At 38.4% G+C, this 20,150-nt stretch overlaps 1 protein-coding gene across 9 annotated transcripts in view; it reads left to right on the top strand.

The window, feature by feature from the left end:
• The window catches only part of DNAH6 (dynein axonemal heavy chain 6), a 246,725-nt gene that overhangs the window by 209,168 nt on the left and 17,407 nt on the right, over window positions 1–20,150 (top strand). For 7 of the 9 annotated variants that reach the window (XM_045054471.1, XM_045054472.1, XM_045054476.1 and 4 more), the window contains 8 exons: window positions 607–797; window positions 2,797–2,957; window positions 6,722–6,810; window positions 7,561–7,707; window positions 9,174–9,312; window positions 12,749–12,808; window positions 14,155–14,274; window positions 14,819–14,940. In XM_045054471.1, the coding sequence (XP_044910406.1) occupies window positions 607–797; window positions 2,797–2,957; window positions 6,722–6,810; window positions 7,561–7,707; window positions 9,174–9,312; window positions 12,749–12,808; window positions 14,155–14,274; window positions 14,819–14,940 (1,029 nt within the window). The remainder of the gene's footprint in view (window positions 1–606; window positions 798–2,796; window positions 2,958–6,721; window positions 6,811–7,560; window positions 7,708–9,173; window positions 9,313–12,748; window positions 12,809–14,154; window positions 14,275–14,818; window positions 14,941–20,150) is intronic. The other 2 variants (XM_045054474.1, XM_045054475.1) reach the window with 2 other exon arrangements.

Below are 20,150 nucleotides of genomic sequence, written 5' to 3' on the forward strand. Positions count from 1 at the left end.
AATAAAATCTAGGAGAGAGGAGAGATCAATAGTGCAGAAAGAAACAGTGGAAGGACAGGGTTGCCTGGGTGGCTCAGTGGGTTAAGCGTCGACTTCAGCTCAGGTCACTATCTCGCAGTCTGTGGTTCAAGCCCCACGTGGGGCTCTGTGCTGTCAGAGCCTGGAGCTTTGGATTCTGTGTCTCCCTCTTTTTCTGCCTCTCTCTCTCTTTCAAAAATAAACATTAAGAAATAAAAAAAAAAAAACCAAACAGTGGATAGACTAAAAGTAAAGTCCATGAGAATGTCGAAGGAATGCACAAGGATGGGACAGAAAGAGGCAAGGATGAGGGAGCAGGCTTATGGATGGAGGGAATGACAAGGGACTTTTCCTCTCATTCAGTAGTCATCTTACTCAGGGAAGTCATGAGAACCATGGCTGTTGGCAGTTATGTGGTGCAGAAACCTGTTGTGCACAAACCCAGTAGGAAGAAATATACCTAATCAAGAGAGAATGAGTGTAGAACAGGGCACCACCCTCTGAGAAGTTGAAGGGGAGAAATGGGATGGAATTATGAAGGATCTTCAACATATTATTTTTTAAAATATCTTTCTTTTCAACTTTCAGATAGTTTTTGCTCTTACAGACTTTGTAATAGAAAGCCTTGGAAAACGCTTTATAGAGACACCCCCTGTGGACCTGCCCACTCTGTATCAAGACATGTCGTATAACACTCCCCTGGTATTCATCTTAAGCACAGGCTCGGATCCTATGGGGGCATTCCAGAGGTTTGCCCGGGACAGCGGGTATTCAGAACGGTAAGGTCCATGTTGTGTCGTTTTTATAATTCATGTGAACAGCTCCTTGTTAAAATTTGCCCCTTTTTCTTTCCTCTGTGGAGTGTGAATTCCTACACTTAGGTATCCCTTACTAAATAATAAGATACATTAATATTTAGCTACGTATGTTGTTAAAATGGGGTCAAAAATAATAAAAGCAGACATAAACTTCATTTGAACGAATGGAAGATTGTCCAAAGTGTATAATAATCTAGTGGAATAGTGATTAAAACGTATTTGTTATTTAAGACATTATTTTAATGTATCTGTAAAAGTTTGCTCTATATGAAAAACAGATTGTATTAATGTATACTAAGAACAGGCACTCTCATTTATTGCTGGTGGGAATGCAAATGGTACAGGTGCTTTGGAAGACAACTTGGTGTTTTCTTACAAAATTAACATACTCTTACCATACAAATCTAGGAATCAACTCCGTGGTATTTAGTCAAAGGAGTTGAAAACTTTGTCATGTCCACACAAAAATCTACACACAGATGTTTATAGCAGCTTTATTCATAATTCCCAAACTTGGAAGCAACCAAGATATCTTTCAATATGTGAATGGGTAAATATATGGTGGTACATCCATAAAATGGAATGTTATTCAGCATTAAAAAAAAATGAGCTGTCAAGCCATGAAAAGACAATGGAGGAAACTTAAATGCACACTATTAAGTGAAAGAAGCCAATCTGGAATCTATAATTCCAACTATATGTCATTCTGGAAAAGGCAAAACTATGGAGACAGAAAAAATTTAACAAAGGGTTTACATCCAATATAAAGAACTCTTAGAAATCAATAAAAGGTAGGTAATCCATGAGGGGTGGGGTGGGGGAAGGGTGGGAGGGGAGAGAGGAGATATAAATGGGAAAATGGGAACAGCCAGAGGGTCAGTAAATAAACCTATGAAAAGGGGAAACAATTTAAAACTCAGTGAGACACCACTATATATATATATCCACCAGGTGTTAGCAAGTACATGGAAAAATAAATACTCCTGGTAGAAGTGTGGAATGGTGGCATCACTTTGGAAAACAGTTTGAAATTATAATAAAGTTAACATATACATACTGTGTCAAACAGCAGTTCTATTCCTAGGAACATACATAACAAAATAGGGTGTGTATGTATACCAAAAGACACACACAAGAATGTTTATTGCAGCATTGTATGTAATAGCCAAGAACCAGAAATAACCCAAACATCCATCAAGAGCAGAATGGATAGATAAATTCTGGTATAATCACACCATAGAATATTATATAGCAGTGAAAATGAATGAACTATAATGACACACAATAATATGAATTAATCTAAAAAATAATGTTAATTGAAACAGACCAAATAAAAACTGTATATATACTATATGATTCCATTTATGTAAAATTACTCTATGGTGTTAGAATTCAAAGTAGTTTTCACCTTTGAGAATGAGGAAGGATATTGACTGGGAGGGTGGTGGTAATGCTCTTTTTTTTTGTCCTGGTGGTGGTACAACTGTACATTCACTTTGGGAGAATTCATTAGGCCATATACTAATGATCACGTTCTTTTTCTGTATGGATGTGAGACTTCAAATTAAAAAAAAAATTTTTTTTAATTTAAAAACTGATCTAGAGTGTTGGAAATCAGGATAACGTGTACCTTTGGGAAAGAGGAAGGGAAAATGATTGGAATGGAAAGGGGCATGAGACAGATGTCCCTGGGATGTTGGCAAACTTGTGTTCTCAACCACAGGTGTTCATCTGTGATCATTCATAGAGCTATTTATTGTTTTTTGGACTTTTCCATATGTGTTACAGTAGAAAAGTTTTTAAAAACAAGAAAATAAGAGAAAAATATTTGCACATCTACTAGAATGAGGATTTGAAATGTGTGCATATTTTAGGCAAGAATCTACTAAATTTACATTTCTTCATAATCTCATTACCTAAAAATAACATAAAACAGCATTTTTTTTGTTGTTGAATTCAGGGTGCAATCAATTTCACTGGGGCAAGGACAAGGACCCATTGCTGAAAGAATGATCAAAGATGCGATGAAATCAGGAAACTGGGTGTTTTTGCAGAACTGCCATCTTGCTGTTTCTTGGATGTTGGCAATGGAAGAACTAATTAAAACCTTCACAGATCCAAGTATGTCGAACACATATCATTTGCATAATAATACTGTTTTTATGTAGTCATCTTTGTTGAATCCAATCTTACAACAATTTTTTTATTGTAGGCATTGTATTTCCCCATATTAAAGACGAGAAATTTGAAATCTAGAGAGGTTACTTAAATTACACAGTCCAGATTTGAAAAAAGATCTTCAGACTCCAAGTTGGGGGCATGATCCACTGGACCATTTCTGTTTCATGTTACCTTCTATGGAGGCCGTTTGAGTTCAGAATAGATTCACAGAGGCAGGATAAAAGAAATAGAAAAATGGATTTAGGACAAAGAAAGTAAATTAAATCTTTCACTAAAGAATGAGAGAAGTTAAGGAACAGATTCAAATTGCCACAACCCCCTTAGAGTCGTGTTTTACCATTTATTATTCTCTGTAACTCCTATGCCTACTAACCTTCATGTGTGCCTCCTAGCCATGTTGTCAAAAACCAACCTCCACTTTTGGAGCCAAAATATAACGCAGAAGATAGAGTTTGGGATAAAGAGGAACTTTATTGTTCAGGTCATGATCTCACAGTCATGGGATCGAGCCCCAGGTCAGGCTCCATGCTGACAGTGCAGAGCCTGCTTGGGTTTCTCTGTCTCTATCCACCTCTCTCAAAATAAATAAATAAACTTTTTAAAAAATAATAAAAATAACTGAAACCTCAGGAACTGTATGATTGGTAATAAGCAGGATGAGCCCTACTTTACCACTCTGTCAGGAGGCCACCCTATCAACCTAGGATATCCAGAGCACTTTCTCTCTGGTCTTCCTTTGTGCCCAACCACAGAAGCTTTCTGGGAAGCTGTCTGGGAAGGTGAGAGCTATGCAGCCAGTCTTATAAGTGACTTTACTTACTGCTGCCTATTAAAGTGAAAAGCTCTTCCTTTAGAGAATGGCCAGCCTACACAGGATACTACCACAAAGCCAAGACTTAGCAGCCTTCCCCTAAGGACCCCTCACTTCCAGTTCTTGCTCCTTACCTCTGTAGGCTGCCTCCAGCAAGGATAAAGAATCCTTCACGTCCACCACCCAGAATATTCACTCTTTTCACCCTTTTGCAATACAAATAAAAGTGGTCTTCACCTTATTTCCATTTAAGTAATTAAAGAAAAATGACCAGAAGGAATTCACCGCTGTTCAGGGGTTGCTGGTGATCAGGATTATAATTAAGAAGAAAATGCTAGGTTGTTGATGGGAATGCAAGCTGGGGCAGCCACTCTGGAAAACAGTGTGGAGGTTCCTCAAAAAACTAAAAATAGAACTACCCTATGACCCAGCAATTGCACTGCTAGGCATTTGTCCAAGGGATTCAGGTATGCTGTTTCGAAGGGATACATGCACCCCCATGTTTATAACAGCAATAGCAACAATAGTCAAAGTATGGAAAGAGCCCAAATGTCCATCGATGGATGAATGGATAAAGAAGATGTGGTATATATACACAATGGAATATTATTTGGCAATCAAAAAGAATGAAATCATGCCATTTGCAACTACATGGATGGAACTGGAGGGTATTATGCCAAGTGAAATTAGTCAGTCAGAGAAAGGCAAAAATCATATGACTTCACTCATATGAGGACTTTAAGATAAAAAACAGATGAACATAAGGGAAGGGAAACAAAAATCATATGAAAACAGGGAGGGAGACAAAACAGAAGAGACTCATAAATATGGAGAACAAACTGAGGGTTACTGGAGGGGTTGTGGGAGGGGACATGGGCTAAATGGGTGATAGGTGCTAAGGAATCTATTTCTGAAATCATTGTTGCACTATATCCTAACTAATTTGGATGCAAATTTTTAAAAAATTAAAAAAAAAATAAATTCAAATTGAACGTTGGAGACATTAAATAAAATTATAACTATAAAAAAAAGAAAATTTTCTGCATTTCAGAGGGAAAGTCCTTAAAATCTCCAAGTATTGAAAATTAATGTATCCTTAATTTCTTTACTCAAATGTGCCAGTGTCTAGATTGCCAAACTCTTATGTATTAAGAGCTTTCTATATGGCACAAAAACAGACACTCAAATCAATTGAACAGAATAGAGAACCCAGAAACGGACCCACAAATGAATGGCCAAATAATCTTTGACAAAGCAGGAAAGAATATCCAATGGAATAAAGACAGTCTCTTCAGCAAGTGGTGCTGAGAAAACTGGACAGCGACATGCATAAGAATGAACCTGGACCATTTTCTTACACCACACACAAAAATAAACTCAAAATGGATCAAAGATCTAAATGTAAGACAAGAAGCCATCAAAATTCTCGAGGAGAAAGCAGGCAACAACCTCTTTGACCTCAGCTGCAGCAATTTCTTGCTCAACACATCTCCAAAGGCAAGGAAATTAAAAGCAAAAATGAACCTGGACCACTTTCTTACACTATAATCAAAAATAAACTCAAAAAGAGTGAAAGACTTAAACATAAGACAGGAAGCCATCAAAATCCTCAAGGAGAAAGCAGGCAAAAGCCTCTTTGACCTTGGCCACAGCAACTTCTTACTCAACACATCTCCGGAGGCAAGAGAAACAAAAGCAAAAATGAACTATTGGGACCTCATCAAAATAAAAAGCTTGTGTGCAGTGAAGGAAACAATCAGCAAAACTAAAAGGCAACCAACGGAATGGGAGAAGATATTTGCAAACGACATATCAGATAAAGGGTTAGTATCCAAACTCTATAAAGAACTTATCAAACTCAACACCCAAAAAACAAATAATCCAGTGAAGAAATGGGCAAAAGACATGAATAGACATTTCTCCAAAGAAGACATCCAGATGGCCAATGGACCCATGAAAAAATGCTCAACATCACTCATCATCAGGGAAATACAAATCAAAACCACAATGAGATACCACCTCACACCTGTCAGAATGGCTAACATTAACAATTCAGGAAACAACAGATGTTGGTGAGGTTACAGAGAAAGAGGATCTCCTTTGCATTGCTGGTAGGAATGCAAACTGGTGCAGCTACTCTGGAAAACAGTATGGAGGTTCCCCAAAAAAATTAAAAATAGAACTACCCTATGACCCAGCAATTGCACTACTAGGTATTTATCCAAGGGATACAGGTGTGCTATTTCGAAGGGGCACATGTACCCCAATGTTTATAGCAGCAATAGCAACAATAGTCAAAGTATGGAAAGAGCCCAAATGTCCATCGATGGATGAATGGATAAAGAAAATGTGGTATATATATACAATGGAGTATTACTCGACAATCAAGAAGAATGAAATCATGCCATTTGCAACTACATGGATGGAACAAGAGGGTATCATGCTAAGCGAAATTAGTCAGAGAAGGACAAATATATGACTTCACTCATATGAGGACTTTAAGATACAAAACAGGTGAACATAAGGGAAGGGAAGCAAAAATAATATAAAAACAGGGAGGGGGACAAAACAGAAGAGACTCTTAAATATAGAGAACAAACAGGGTTGCTGGAGGAGTTGTGGGCTAAACGGGTCAGGGGCATTAAGGAATCTACTCCTGAAATCACTGTTGCACTATATGCTAACTAACTTGAATGTAAATTTTAAAAAAATAATAATAAATAATTTTTTTAAAAAGCGTTCTATAAAGATTCCTCCCACCTCCATTTTAGAACATTTTACAACATTAAATACTTAAACTAGTCTTTTTGCCATGATAAGTATTTGTTATATAAAAGTATTATTATAATTTAAGCATTTTCCTTTTTTGTTGTTTTATCTTTGTTTTAAACAGACATTATCATCAAGGACACTTTTCGACTTTTTTTAAGTTCCATGCCTAGTAGTACATTTCCTGTTACAGTTCTTCAAAATTCTGTCAAGGTAATGTATGCACATGGTTGGAACGGCACAAAATGGCCTCCGAGTGTTCCCAAGTGCGTCCAGGAAACCCAGTCCCCATGTGTAGGACCACGTCAAAGTCCCTGTGGCCAAAGTGGGGAAGAGCAAGTCAGTATCCCTGTACCTGATAGCATGCAGGGAAACGATTTCCCAAGACACTGCCACCCTTGTGTGCCCTAGTCTGTTGACCATTCAGCTCTATAAGAAAATGTCAAAGATTCAGAATGGTGAGAATGGGTCCCCTCCCAGGGTTAAGAGAATGTTTCAGCATTTGAGAGAAGGAAGGCCTATGGGTAGTATGGCTGCTGGATTTCAGTGCTGGAAGTTTCCAACATATGGGAAGCCTCTGCATATGAATGATGGCTCAGGAACAAGAGATGCCTCTTCCTTCCCTGTCCCATGTCATCAAGGACTGCAGTATGTTGAGATGAGTGGAAAATCCAATGCAGAAGGCCTGAGCATACTTTCTGGCCCATATTTAGAAAAATAAACTCCAAATGAAAATAGTATGAAGTTCTGGTGGAGATGTTTTACCCACTGTAGGTCTGAAGATCCCACCAGGCCCTACTTTCCAGAGACTGAGACTGAGCAAGACACAGAGCAGGAATGCCAGGAATGCGCCTTGGGCATCAGTTATCTCCATCCTTCCATGGCTTCAGTCTATAAGTATTATTCATAAATAATATAAATCTATAAAATCACCCTTTGTGCCACATATGTGTCCAAATTCAGGTAACCAATGAGCCTCCAAAAGGTTTACGTGCAAATATCAGACGAGCATTTACTGAAATGACACCTTCGTTTTTTGAAGAAAATATACTCGGAAGAAAATGGAGACAAATAATATTTGGCATTTGTTTCTTCCATGCAATTATTCAGGTACACTCAATTTTGCTTTTCAATAGAAACAAGAAAGTGCATTATGTTAATAAATAAATAAGTAAAAAGTAGGAATTACATGAAAGCTAACAGGTGACATTATGAAGTGCTGAGGCCCCGTTCCATGTCTGAACCCAAGTTGTTTTCACTCAGTGGCAGATCTCTGTGCTCCCCTCACCTCAGCCTCTCACAGCTGCACCTCCCAGCTCTACTCTGATCTAAGGGATGCCATCACCTGAGTAGATGCACAAGGTCAAACTCAAAAGCACAAAATTGATCTCCTCAGCTATGCCTCACTCCCAAATCTGCTTCCCCTCCACACTCTCCTCCTGAAATCAGTGGTCCCATCTCTCAGTCGCCTACAATCAAAACTTCAGGATTTTTATTATTCCTTCTCTGCACACACATATCATGTCAGTCATTGTTTTTCTTACAGTGTGTTTCATTCTCACCTATTCCTGTTTGAGTGGGCTGACCACCCTTACATCTTCCCTGTGATCAGAGCCCCAAGTCCCCTGAAAGATGACCTTTAACTCAGTACTGCTTTCTGCTTCCGTCTGCTCATACTTCACTGCTGTGGTCTGGTGTCCATCCCGTGACCCTGCACTTAAATTCTGACTCTTCAACTACATATCTCTAAATGGTGTCTTGGTTAGATTGGCTGCCTGGGTTTCAACTGTGTATGGTCTACAGGAAAGATTCTGCAAAGAAAAAACAAAGATTAAAGATGCAAGATATGAGATAAGTAAGTAAACAAGGTCCTAGAGGAGATCCGAGAGGCTGGGACTAGGGGCTCCAGGTGTGAGGTCCTTGTTGTACAAACAAAGACAGCTGAGATGGAGAGGTAGCTTAAGACTTAGGGAAATTTTGAGGTCAAGAGGAGGAAATATGAGACCTCTGGTATAATCAGCAGAGTTAAGAAATTAAGGTGGGATAGGGAGATAACGACCATGTGAAATCATGAAACAAGGATTATGATTCTGTGTACCAGTTTAAAAAAAAAAAAAAAAAAAAAAAAAAAAAAGATGTCCCTGCAGAGAAGTCAGTATGTAATCAGCACATCGTGACATGACTAAAAGCCTAGGTGAGAGATTCCTTAAAACATCAGGGAGTCACTCTGTCTACCTGATGGATGATTAGTGTATTTTTTTTTTCCCTATTTTGATGGGGAAACATTTTATTTTACCATGAAGGACAAATTTCCTTTTGACAGGTCTATTACATTTCCAGTGATGTCAAATTTTCTTTTGGAAATTTTGGAGAGGAGCCAGGACTAGAGGGATAGATGCCCTCCATGTTTGGTGAAAGCCAAACTCAAAGCCTAGATGAAGTTGAACTGCATGATCTTAACTATTTTTACAGAGTGAAAATGCCCAACTGCAATAGAAACCTTTTATTTCTCAATATTTTACACAAGATTAACTTTATCGAATTTTAGGTAAGACCATTTTCATTTTCCGTTCTAGGAGAGAAAAAAGTTTGGCCCTCTTGGTTGGAATATCTGCTATGAATTTAATGACAGTGACAGGGAATGTGCTTTGCTGAACCTCAACCTTTATTGTCAAGAAGGAAATATTCCCTGGGATGCATTGATTTACATTACTGGTCAGTATGCCCACATGGACAGGGCAGGGCCCATATGAAGATGGTGTCCTTCCCCAGTGGGAGTCGATGGTGGTAATGATGACTTGTGATAGTCCCTTTGTGAAGATAAGACCATGAAAAGAATATCAGGAAGATATTTGCACATGAAAAATGGGCAGATGTTTTCCCAAATAATAATAGCAAAAACATACTCTCTTGATGCATGCCAAGTACTGTGTTAAGCACTTCCCAAGAATTAGTAGATTTAATCCTCACAACAACCCTATGAGGTGAGGACTGTTATATCCCTATTTTATACATGAGGAAATTGAGGCACACAGTTTATAAATGGTGGAGCCAAGATTGAAATCCAGGCAGTCTAGCCTCCAGAGTCTGTGCTCTTAAATTCAAAAAAAAATCTGAATACTGCTTGACCTGTTGATTCAGGTACACTTGTGAAAAAGGAAAATATATTTCAGGAATTACAATTTTTAGCAGATATTAATTGTGGCCACATGGAACCTTAGTGCCAAGCCTGAGCAATGAAGAAATGATTTGCCCTGGGAAGTGGGGGAAGAAGAGCACTCTGAAAAGGGGCAAAATGGGAATGGGTGGTCTTCACTGATGAGTAAGGGAAATGGGGAAGGACAGAGAGGTATCAAGTGATCTAGAGCTGGGAAAGGCAAATAAACCTCGGAAATAGAGGGCAGTGAAACAATAGTGAAAATGAATGCGGACTCATCCTCAGAGTGGACCCAAAGGAGTGGTCTTGGAATTAGGGGGCTACTGTATACTCCTGCCTGCAGCATGCCAGCACTCCAGTGGGGCCAACACTGCTTACAAAATGGTGCTAGTTAGTTGACCTTATGTTGATGGCCAGCTTACTTTCAACAAAGGCATCGGGGCAGCTCAATGCAGGAAAGATAATTTGTTCAATAAATGATGCTGGGACTGTTAGGTATCCATCTGCAAAAGGATGAATTTGGATCCTTATCTCATATGATACACAATAATTAATTCAAAATGATGGACATAAGAGCTGAAACCAAAGAGCAAAGCAAATCTTTGTGACTTTGGGTTAGGCAATTACTTATTAGATATGACACAAAAAAATACAAGCAATAAAGAAAATAATAAGAATTTAAAAAAATAAATCCTCTTCATCAATATTTAATACTTTTACACTTTCAACAAACACCGTCAAGAAAGTGAAAAGGCAAGGGGCATCTGGGTGGCTCAGTTAAGCATTCAACTTCAGCTCAGGTCATGATCTCATGGCTCGTGAGTTCAAGCCCTGTGTTGGGCTCTGTGCTGACAGCTCAGAGCCTGGAGCCTGCTTCACATTCTCTCTCTCTGTCTCTCTGTCTCTCTCTCTCTCTCTCTCTCAAAAATGAAGAGACGTTAAAAACAAAGTCTAAAAAAAATGAAAAGGCAAGTCACATACTGAGGGAAACTATTTGCAAATCATGTCTGTTAAGGCACTTGTATACAAAGTATATAAAAGAACACTTACAACTCAACAGTGAAAAGAAAAATCATCCAATATAAAAATGGGAAAAAGACTTGAATACACATTTCACCAAAGAAGATTTCCAAATGCCCAATAAGCATGTGAAATGACAGTCATTAAGGAAAAGAAAATTAAAGCCATAATGAGATACGACTTAACACCTACTAGGATGGCTATAATTTAAAAATGAAACAAACAAAACTAGCAAGCATTGGTGACAATGTTGGAGAAATTGGAACCCTCATATGTTGCTGGTGGCAATGTAAAATGGTGCCACTACTTTGGAAAAATTTTTAAATAGAATTACCATATGACCCAGAAATTCTACTCCTAGGTATATGAATGAAAAATGGCCCACACAAAAACTTGTACACAAATGTTTATAGCAGTATTGTTTCATAATAGCCAAAAAGTGGAAACAACTTGAACGTCTATCAACTGGTGAATGGATAAACAATGTGGCATGTCCATACAATGTAACAACCAGCCATAAAAAGGAATAAAGTACTGATACATACTGCAACACAGATAACCCTCAGACACTCTGATAAGTAAAAGAGGTCAGACACAAAAATACTGCATTGTATGATTCCATTTACACGAAATTTCCAGAAAAAACAAATCTATACAGACAGAAAGTAGTTGCATAGAACAGGGGTAAAAGTGGGAGTGACTGAAAAGAGGCACACGATTTCTTTTGGGGGATGAAACAGATGTTCCAAAATTAGATTGAGGTGACAGTTGCACACAACATTGCAGGTTTACTAAAAATTGCTGAATTATACATGTAAATTTTTATGTGGATTTTATGATTTTTAAATTATAGCTCTTTATTAATTATAGCTGTTTTAAAAAAAAAAAACAGAGGCAAAAAGGCAATGCTTTATTCCTAGGCTGGTATTTTAGGCAGTCATTTATGCATTCATCCAGGAAATGCTACCTAGTATGACTATGATAGATGCTAAAAATACAAAGATGACATAGACCCTGCCTGTCAAAATCTAACTCGTGGCATGGAGGGTGGAAATAATGATAAACCATATGTTAGGATAACTACGAAATCAGCAGAATGTATGTGTAGTGCTGTGGAAACTCCTAAGGAGCAACTAGTAGTACTACCTGCGGGAATCTGGAAAAGTTCCACCAGGGGGCGATGGTTGAGATAAGTGCTTAACAGTTAAACTGCACACTGGGCAAGAGGAAGGTGACATAAAAGCCCAACAAGTTGAGGTGTGGCCTGACTATAGAAACTGTGAGTAATTCAGTTGGACTGGTGCATAGTATGAAGAGGGGATGTGCATGGAGGGGAGCTCTATCCTCAACAAAGCTACAGAACATAAGGTGGGGGCACATCCCAAAAGGCCTATGTGTGTCATTAATAAGCTTTGGTTCTACTTTGTAATCAATGGTGGTCAATCTTAGCCCTTTGGCTGTAAAGGGATGCAATAATTTATAAAGCTATAATAAAAGTAAAATGAAGGACTGAACAAGAAGATACAGCAACACCAGTGGGGAGACTAAAACAGGAGAGAATAAACAGAAATGCTGAGGACACTTTAAATATGAGAAGGTATTTGGATGTATGGGGAGGTCTTAAAATTTTAGAGTGTAAGGTATAGCAATGTCTAAGTCCAAGAGACAGATCTGAGCTCACAATGGACAAGGGTAAAGCCAAACCTAAGGCCTATCCAGTTTGTATCAGGCCATCCCCCAGCCAGCCCATGGGGATAGGAGAGGAAGAAAAGATCCCACACTGGGATCTGCAATGAGACCCTGGGGAACTGTGATGTCAGGGCCAGGACAGGTAGTAGGTATCTATGGTGGACACATTCCCCCAGGTCCCTTTTCTGGGAAGACCAAACCCAGAGGACTCCTCCCTAAAAGTGAGCCTAAAAAGTGGGTCATCTACTGTGAATCAAAATAGTGGAGTTCCTTTTTTTTACACAGTTTGTTTGATCCAAGAAAAGGATAAAACTCAATCTGGATGGAGAAGCACAAAGTCTCATGGTATGTATGGAAAATATTTCTGTGCTGCTTCTCAAGATGCAGATTTGTAGTTTGTGACTTAAAAAAAAAATACTTTAGGGGAACTCTTTCCTCTCACCACTACTATAGAAGTCTTAGTTTTCCTGGCCATCCTCCTTTTCCAGACCCCACCATGCAATTGGAGAAACTTGAGCTTACATTCCCATCTAGCCCCAAGGGTCCAAGAGGAGCTTCAACTTAGGTCAAGGCTGGACAGACACACTACAAAGATGTAACCAAACTTCGTGTCCCAAGATTTCCTAGAAAGTGACTGAAGAATATACCCAGGAAAATACAGCAGCATCTCTTTCCTCCCTCTTAGAATTGCTAATACCGAGATTTAGCTACTTGACCATCAGCTGTAATACCTACTTCCTCCCCCCTCTCCCTGAGCGGCTGATCCACCAAGACAGACTGAAGTTGCTTCAATGGGAGAGGGAAGATAAGTGCCCCTATAAGACATTGCTGTCTTAGAGGAAATAAATCATTGAGATTCCAAAGACTGAAATAACTTTCTTTCAACCAACCATCTCAGCTTGAAAGATAATGAAAAAGATTTCTTCCTGACATAATGGAAGATATGGAGATGAGAAGAGATGAACACTTAGAGGATTCAGAAGCTGACAATGTCAGCAAACTCCTTCCAGGAACACCACAGTGGTGAATAATGCAGCAGTGGATCTGGAATTTTTCGAAGGAATTATATCAGCAACAGATATCATTCCGATGCATTCCTACTTATAATTTTGGGATGACAGTGGACCATGCTGAAAGTAGCTTCTCTGTTGAAAGAAAGATGGTATACTAATAAGTTTTAATTCTCCATAACATCATTTCTGTGAGGCACACTGTCCTTTCACCTTGGATCTATCTTTCCTTCCTAGCTGATAAAGTATGTATACAGTTTGAATGTCTTGTTGTAAATGTTTTGGTTCCATTTATTTACTGGCCTTGAAAAGAAGCACTATTTCATGGGAATTGTACATGTTTTAGAATACTATGATCCATGATTGGGTAAGACCCAAAATCAATATTTTAGGGGAAAAGAAAAAGGAAGAAGGAAGAAATATGTAAATAAAGCTCAGTGACTTTGGTTTTGGTTATTTAGGGAAAGCAAAATAATTAAGCTAGGGTACATATACTAGGTTTTTTTCTGCTTTTTAAAAATCGAATTTTATTCTCTTTTGGGGGAGTAGTGGAAGGAAACTCTGACATGCTTTTTTCACTTTCAGTTCCAAATAAATGTATATATAAATACACCTGTTAGAATTTGGGTATATGCATATCAATGAAAAATAATATGTTTTAAAATGCAACCTCTTTTTCAGGTGAAATTACATATGGTGGTAGAGTTACAGACACCTGGGATCAAAGATGCCTTCGGACTGTCTTAAAAAGGTTTTTTTCTCCTGAAACATTAGAAGAGGATTACAAATATTCTGAATCAGGTGAATGACTTTTCAATATTATGGAAAGGACCTTTCTAAGAAGTCATCAACAGCATCTTTCAGTTTTCCACCTAGGAGCTCTGGGTGTCCAGTCATCACAACCCAGTCCTCACGCCCACCCACCCCGTCCCCCTGCTTGACCACCTCCAAAACTGGTTTGGCAGTGAAAGCACAAAAATGTCACTTTGAATTGTTTGTTCTAAAGTGGGTTGTATTTGGTCTAAACGTATTTTCAAAGTTATATAAATTTGGAGCCCTTCATAAGGCGTGGCTTTCAGCAGCACACCCCTGGATTCCCAGATTCTTGAAAGGTTCTGGAGGTCACCCAGAAATGTTAGGACGCTAATCACATGCTCAAGGCCCCAAGAAAAGGGAGAGGACCAGGCACAGTAATGAAAGGAAGGAGGGTGGGAAAAACAATCCCCTTTTCTGTGGAAGGAAGTTGATTATAGCCACCATCTGAACAGGCAGAAAAGGACCAAACTTGGTGGTACAAAGCTTGTCTATTTGAAATAGATTTGCCTTCTGTGTTTTCAATAAACAGGCATCTATTTTGCACCATTGGCTGATACCCTACAAGAGTTTAAAGACTACATTGAAAATCTGCCTTTAATAGATGATCCAGAAATATTTGGAATGCATGAAAATGCCAACCTAGTTTTCCAGGTATGTGGCTTTTAACTTAAAATACGTTTTAATATTGTGTATATAAACTTGAAACATCAGTAATCACCTCACTAGTTCTGTAAATGATAATATCCTTAAATAAACAAAGTAAATGTTTCACCCCAATTTCGGCATTCGATTCCAATTTAGCCTGTTCCCTCTGGATCCTTCACAAAATCCTAAGATCATCGTCTTTTCTTCCCTGTTACTGGCCACCTCCCTCATTTCCTGGCCTTCTGCCTACTCCATATCTACCTGCTAGTCCACTTTAACATGCGACTTTGGATGATGATCCAGACAGTCCTTTCTCTTTCGTCCTTCTCCCCCCATGCTGAACAAATCTGGATGATATTGCACAAAAGTTTATGGATCCACAGATGATTAAGTTACAAAAGTATAGTAACAAACATCAAAAGCCAATAAAACAGTGTTCTTTAAAAGTGTGGTTCATCAAGGTCACAGTACCAGATCCCAACAGTAGGCCCAAAGAGCAAACTGGATAATTTCTCTAAGACCTTATGATGCCCCACCATTACCCCAGGGGTAGTCCAAGTTCCTCAGCATGGCACTCAAGGCTCCCCCATGACCTATGTACTACATACCTTTCCAGTTTATTCACCTTCCATGGTCAGGCATCTGTGGATAAACCAAAGCCATGAACTAAGGTATGTCCCGTACAGCTCTGGAATACTATATAGGTAGGGGACTAGGTTTGGCTCACAAGGCTGAAGGGAATCATCTTCCTTTTCAACTTAAATTTTGCCCATACAAGTGTTAGAGGGCGAGATCTACCTGGATGTCAATGAATCCACACAAAACAACAATGGAACTTCAGAAAAAAACTCCAGGAGGTCAATGCTCTGACATCTTATGTCATGATTTTCTACCATTAAAATTGCTTTGCTACTCAGCAAAGAGTTACAATAATGTCTTGTTTTTCATTATTATACTTTCAGGAAGGAAAAGAAGTGACCAAACCAAGTGTTAATATTTACTTATATCTGACTGTTTGCTCTGGAGTGGGTTGGGCCTGGGGCAAGGGGTGAAAGAAGGGAAAAGGGAGTGTGGATATAGTAAGACTTGCTGCATCCTGTGAAAAATATAGCACTGTTGGTAGAGGTAACACTCTTGGCAATGCACACCTAGGAGTATAGTTTTGTGTTTTCCATTGGTTCAGAATGACTGAGAATGAGACAGCAAGCAGGTAGTGAACACCGTGGTATGCTTTTCTGTCTAGCCTCCCTTTCCCCATTTTTCTGATATTATGTGCCTTATTCCCATCTCTTTACTTTGGGACAACAGCCTCTTCCTCATTCCATGAAATTCTGGTAAGACCCCTTACCTGCAGAAGTGGACACGTGACTCAGGTCTGGCCAAAGGCGGCACTCCATCACCTCGTCACTCAAATTGGTCCATGGAGCAGATACATGGACCATGTTGGGTGAGAGGGAGTTCTTCCCTAAGACATAGTATGTATAGATGCTAGGATGAGGGAAGGCTTTCTCTTTCCTTTGGAATCACTGGCTAGAATACTATATATGTGTAGTTGTCTGTGGCCTTACTGTTGACACCCAACCCATTCCTCCTTCCACATGGAAGCAACTCATTTGCCATAAGAAAGAATGAGAGAAACTACAAAGCATGTATAGGAGAGAAAACATTAGGTCCATTCATGCCTGAGGCCCATGTGACTTGTGTTCCCTTCCCAGTGTATGAGCCCACAGATTTCTTTTGATTAGCTGATTTAGACTAGATAATTCTGCCTGTCATCAACAGAGTCTTTACACAAAAGACAGAAATGATTCCTTCCTCAGTCCAGCAAACTATACTTACATAGATGCTTATTAGAAACTAGTAAAGAAAATTGGACCTTGGCCTGTGCATATCAGTTGGAGATACAAGGCAGAAAGTGCCTCCCAAGAAAATAATAAGCATAAGTCAGGTGCCATCTGTATAGACTGTCTCTGTCTAGGCACAAACATATCTCTGTTATCTCTCTTCTCATTAGAAGCTGAATAAATGGAAAGGAAAAACCAACAGAGGGACAGAGCCACCTGGGTGGCTCAGTGGGTTGAGCTTCCGACTTCAGCTCAGGTCATGATCTCATGGTTCGTGGGTTCGACCCCGCGTCAGGTTCTGTACTAACAGCTCAGAGCCTGAAGCCTGCTTCAGATTCTGTGTCTCCCTCTCTCTGCCTCTCTCTCTCTCTCACTCTGTCTCTCTCTGTCTCTCAAAAACAAATGAACGTTAAAAACCAACAAAGGTTGAGTAAATATGTGGAGGAAAAAAACATACTGAAGGATAGAGGATAGAAAACACCATCCAAAAGATACAGACTTGCCCTCTGCAAATCATCTGCTGTAAAACAAAAAATATGTAAATAAACAATGTGTTTTGGCATCTGAGATATGGTGGAAGACCTAAGCTGTATGAAAGAAAAAGCCAGAATCCAAGAACAGGCCAACATGTATATATGAAGGATGCCAGACTGGCTATACTAAATACTTAAGGACTCTTCTAGCCAACCAAGAAGTCAAGAAATAAAATAGAAAAGCCATATTAATGATTAGCACTGAGCAAGGAAACCAAACTATTTAACTATAGCATTAAGTAAATAACTTCATATGTGCTTAGGACCTAATGAATATGTCTATGTCAAAAGTCATATTTGAAAGAATGTCTATCATGTAGCATATAATTTTAACACTCATGATCTAAAATCCCAGGTCCTGAGGCCCCTCTTTCAGGTAAGTGGATGATGAGTGTTATGATGGAGGTTTCAAAGCCAAGGACTAGAGATTGGGGAGGGATAGATTGGGAAGACTTTAGGCAATCCCATGGAACACCCCTCCACGCTTTCTGGATATGTGCTTGTACACAGGCATCTAAACATGAAGAACTAAAAGAACTGCCCTCACAAGACCTGTGTGAGAGCCATAGAAAGGTTCCAACAAATATACATGAGAAAGATACCATGTTGCTGAATAGAAGAAAAATCTAGGAAAATTGTATATTTAACTAACCTTGGAATAGGAATTTCTATACACTAAAAAGCATAGCAACATTACAAACATTAGAAAAAGCCAATAGATATGACTATCTCAAAAATATAAGAAAATTAAGAGTAATGACAAAGCAAGCATTTTTAAAACAACAAAAAAGAAACCTGAAAAGTTAACTGTCCACACGGAAAGACCATATGTTAGAACACAAGGTGAGTATCAATAGGTTTTAGAAGGCATATATCATACAAAGTATGTTCTCCAACCACAATGGGATAAAGGCAGAAGTCAGTATAACTTCTAGCAACCAAAACAGTGTAGTACTGGCATAAAGACAGACATAGAGACCAATAGAATAGAATAAAGAGTCCAGAAATAAACCTTCACATTTGTGATCAAATAATTTTTGACAAGGGTGCCAAGACTATTCAATGGGGAAAGCACAGTCTTTTCAACAAATGGTGCTGGGGAAATAGGATATCCACATGCAAAAGAATGAAGCTGGACCCTTATCTAATACCATATATAAAAATTAACTCAAGGGATAAAAGACCTAAGCGTAAGACCTAAAACAATAAAACTTTAGAAGAAAACAAAGGACAGAAGCTTCAAGACCTTGAATTTGGCAATGATGTCTTAAATATGACACCAAAGGCACAGGGAACAAAAGAAAGAACAGACAAATTGGATTTCATGAAAATTTAAAATTTTATGAGTCAAAAGACACTATCACAAAAAAAAAAAAAAAAGCAAAAAGGCAACCCACAGAATAGGAGAAAATACCCGATAAGGGGTTAATATCTAGAATATTTAAAGAATTCCTTAAAACTCAACAGCAACAACAAAAAACAAACAACCTGATTCAAAAATGGGCAAAGAACTTAGTAGACATTTCTCCAAAGAAGATACACAAATAGCCAATAAGCGCATGAAAAGATGCTCGAGATCACCAATCATAGTTAAACACGAATCAAAACTACAATGAAATAAAACATCATACCCATTAGTATGGCTGCCATCAAAATAACAGAAAACAAGTATTGGAAAGGATGTGGAAAAATTGTGACCCTTGTGTACTGTTGGTGAGAATGTAAAATGGTAGAGCCATTGTGGAAAACAGTAGTGTAGTGATTCCTCAAAAAATTAAAAATAGAATTAATATATGATCCAGCAATTCCACTTCTAGGTATATACCCAAAAGGACTGAATATTTGTACATCATGTTCGTAGAAGCATTATTCACAGTAGCTAAAACTTGGATGCAGCCCAAGTATCCATCGACAGATGATAAGCAAAAAATGGTATATACATACAGTGGAGCATTATTTAGCCTTAAAAAGGAAGGAGACTCTGCAGTATGCTACAACATGGATAGACTTTGAGGACATGATACTAAGTGAAATAAGCCAGTGATATATAGACAAATACTGTATAATTCTATTTATGCGAAGTATTTAGAATAGTCAAAATCACAGAGACAGAAAGTAGAAAGGTGGTTGCCAGGGGCTAGGGAAAGGGAGGAATGAGGAGTTATTGTCTAATGGATAAGGGGTTTCAATTTTATAAGATGAAAAGAATTATGTAGATGTATGGTGGTGATGGTTGCACAACATTACTAATGTATTTACCACTGAACTGTATACTTAAAGATAGCTAAGATGATATTTTTATATTACCTGTATTTTAACACAAAGGAATTGGGGGGAAATGTTAATCTTATCATAGAATTATGTCTGATAAATCAGTCATAAAAACACTAAAAATCAAAAGTGTGAAAAATACAAAAATAATTTATAAAGATGTAATACAGATAGCCAATGAATATATTTTTAAAATGCTCAACTCTGATAACCCTCCAAGAAGAGCAAAACAATGAGAAACTTTTTGCCTATTAAATTTGAAGACTTTTTAAGCAACGATATTAGTTCTTGCAAAGATAGATAGGTCCTCTGATACACTATTCTTGGCAGTATAAATTGATACAATGTTTAGAAACCAATCTAGTAATACTCAGTTTAAAAATATTCTTTTGGAAGGAGCACCTGGATGGCTCAGTTGGTTAAGCCTCCAACTCTTGGTTTTAGCTCAGGTCATGATCTCCCAGTTCTTGAGTTCAAGCCCTGCATTGGGCTCCACTCTGGCAGTGTGGAACCTGCTTGCGATTCTCTCTCTGCCTCTCTTTCTCTCAAAAATAAATAAATAATTTTT

Source organism: Felis catus, chromosome A3, assembly GCF_018350175.1.
Source record: "Felis catus isolate Fca126 chromosome A3, F.catus_Fca126_mat1.0, whole genome shotgun sequence".
Taxonomy (NCBI): Eukaryota; Metazoa; Chordata; class Mammalia; order Carnivora; family Felidae; genus Felis; species Felis catus.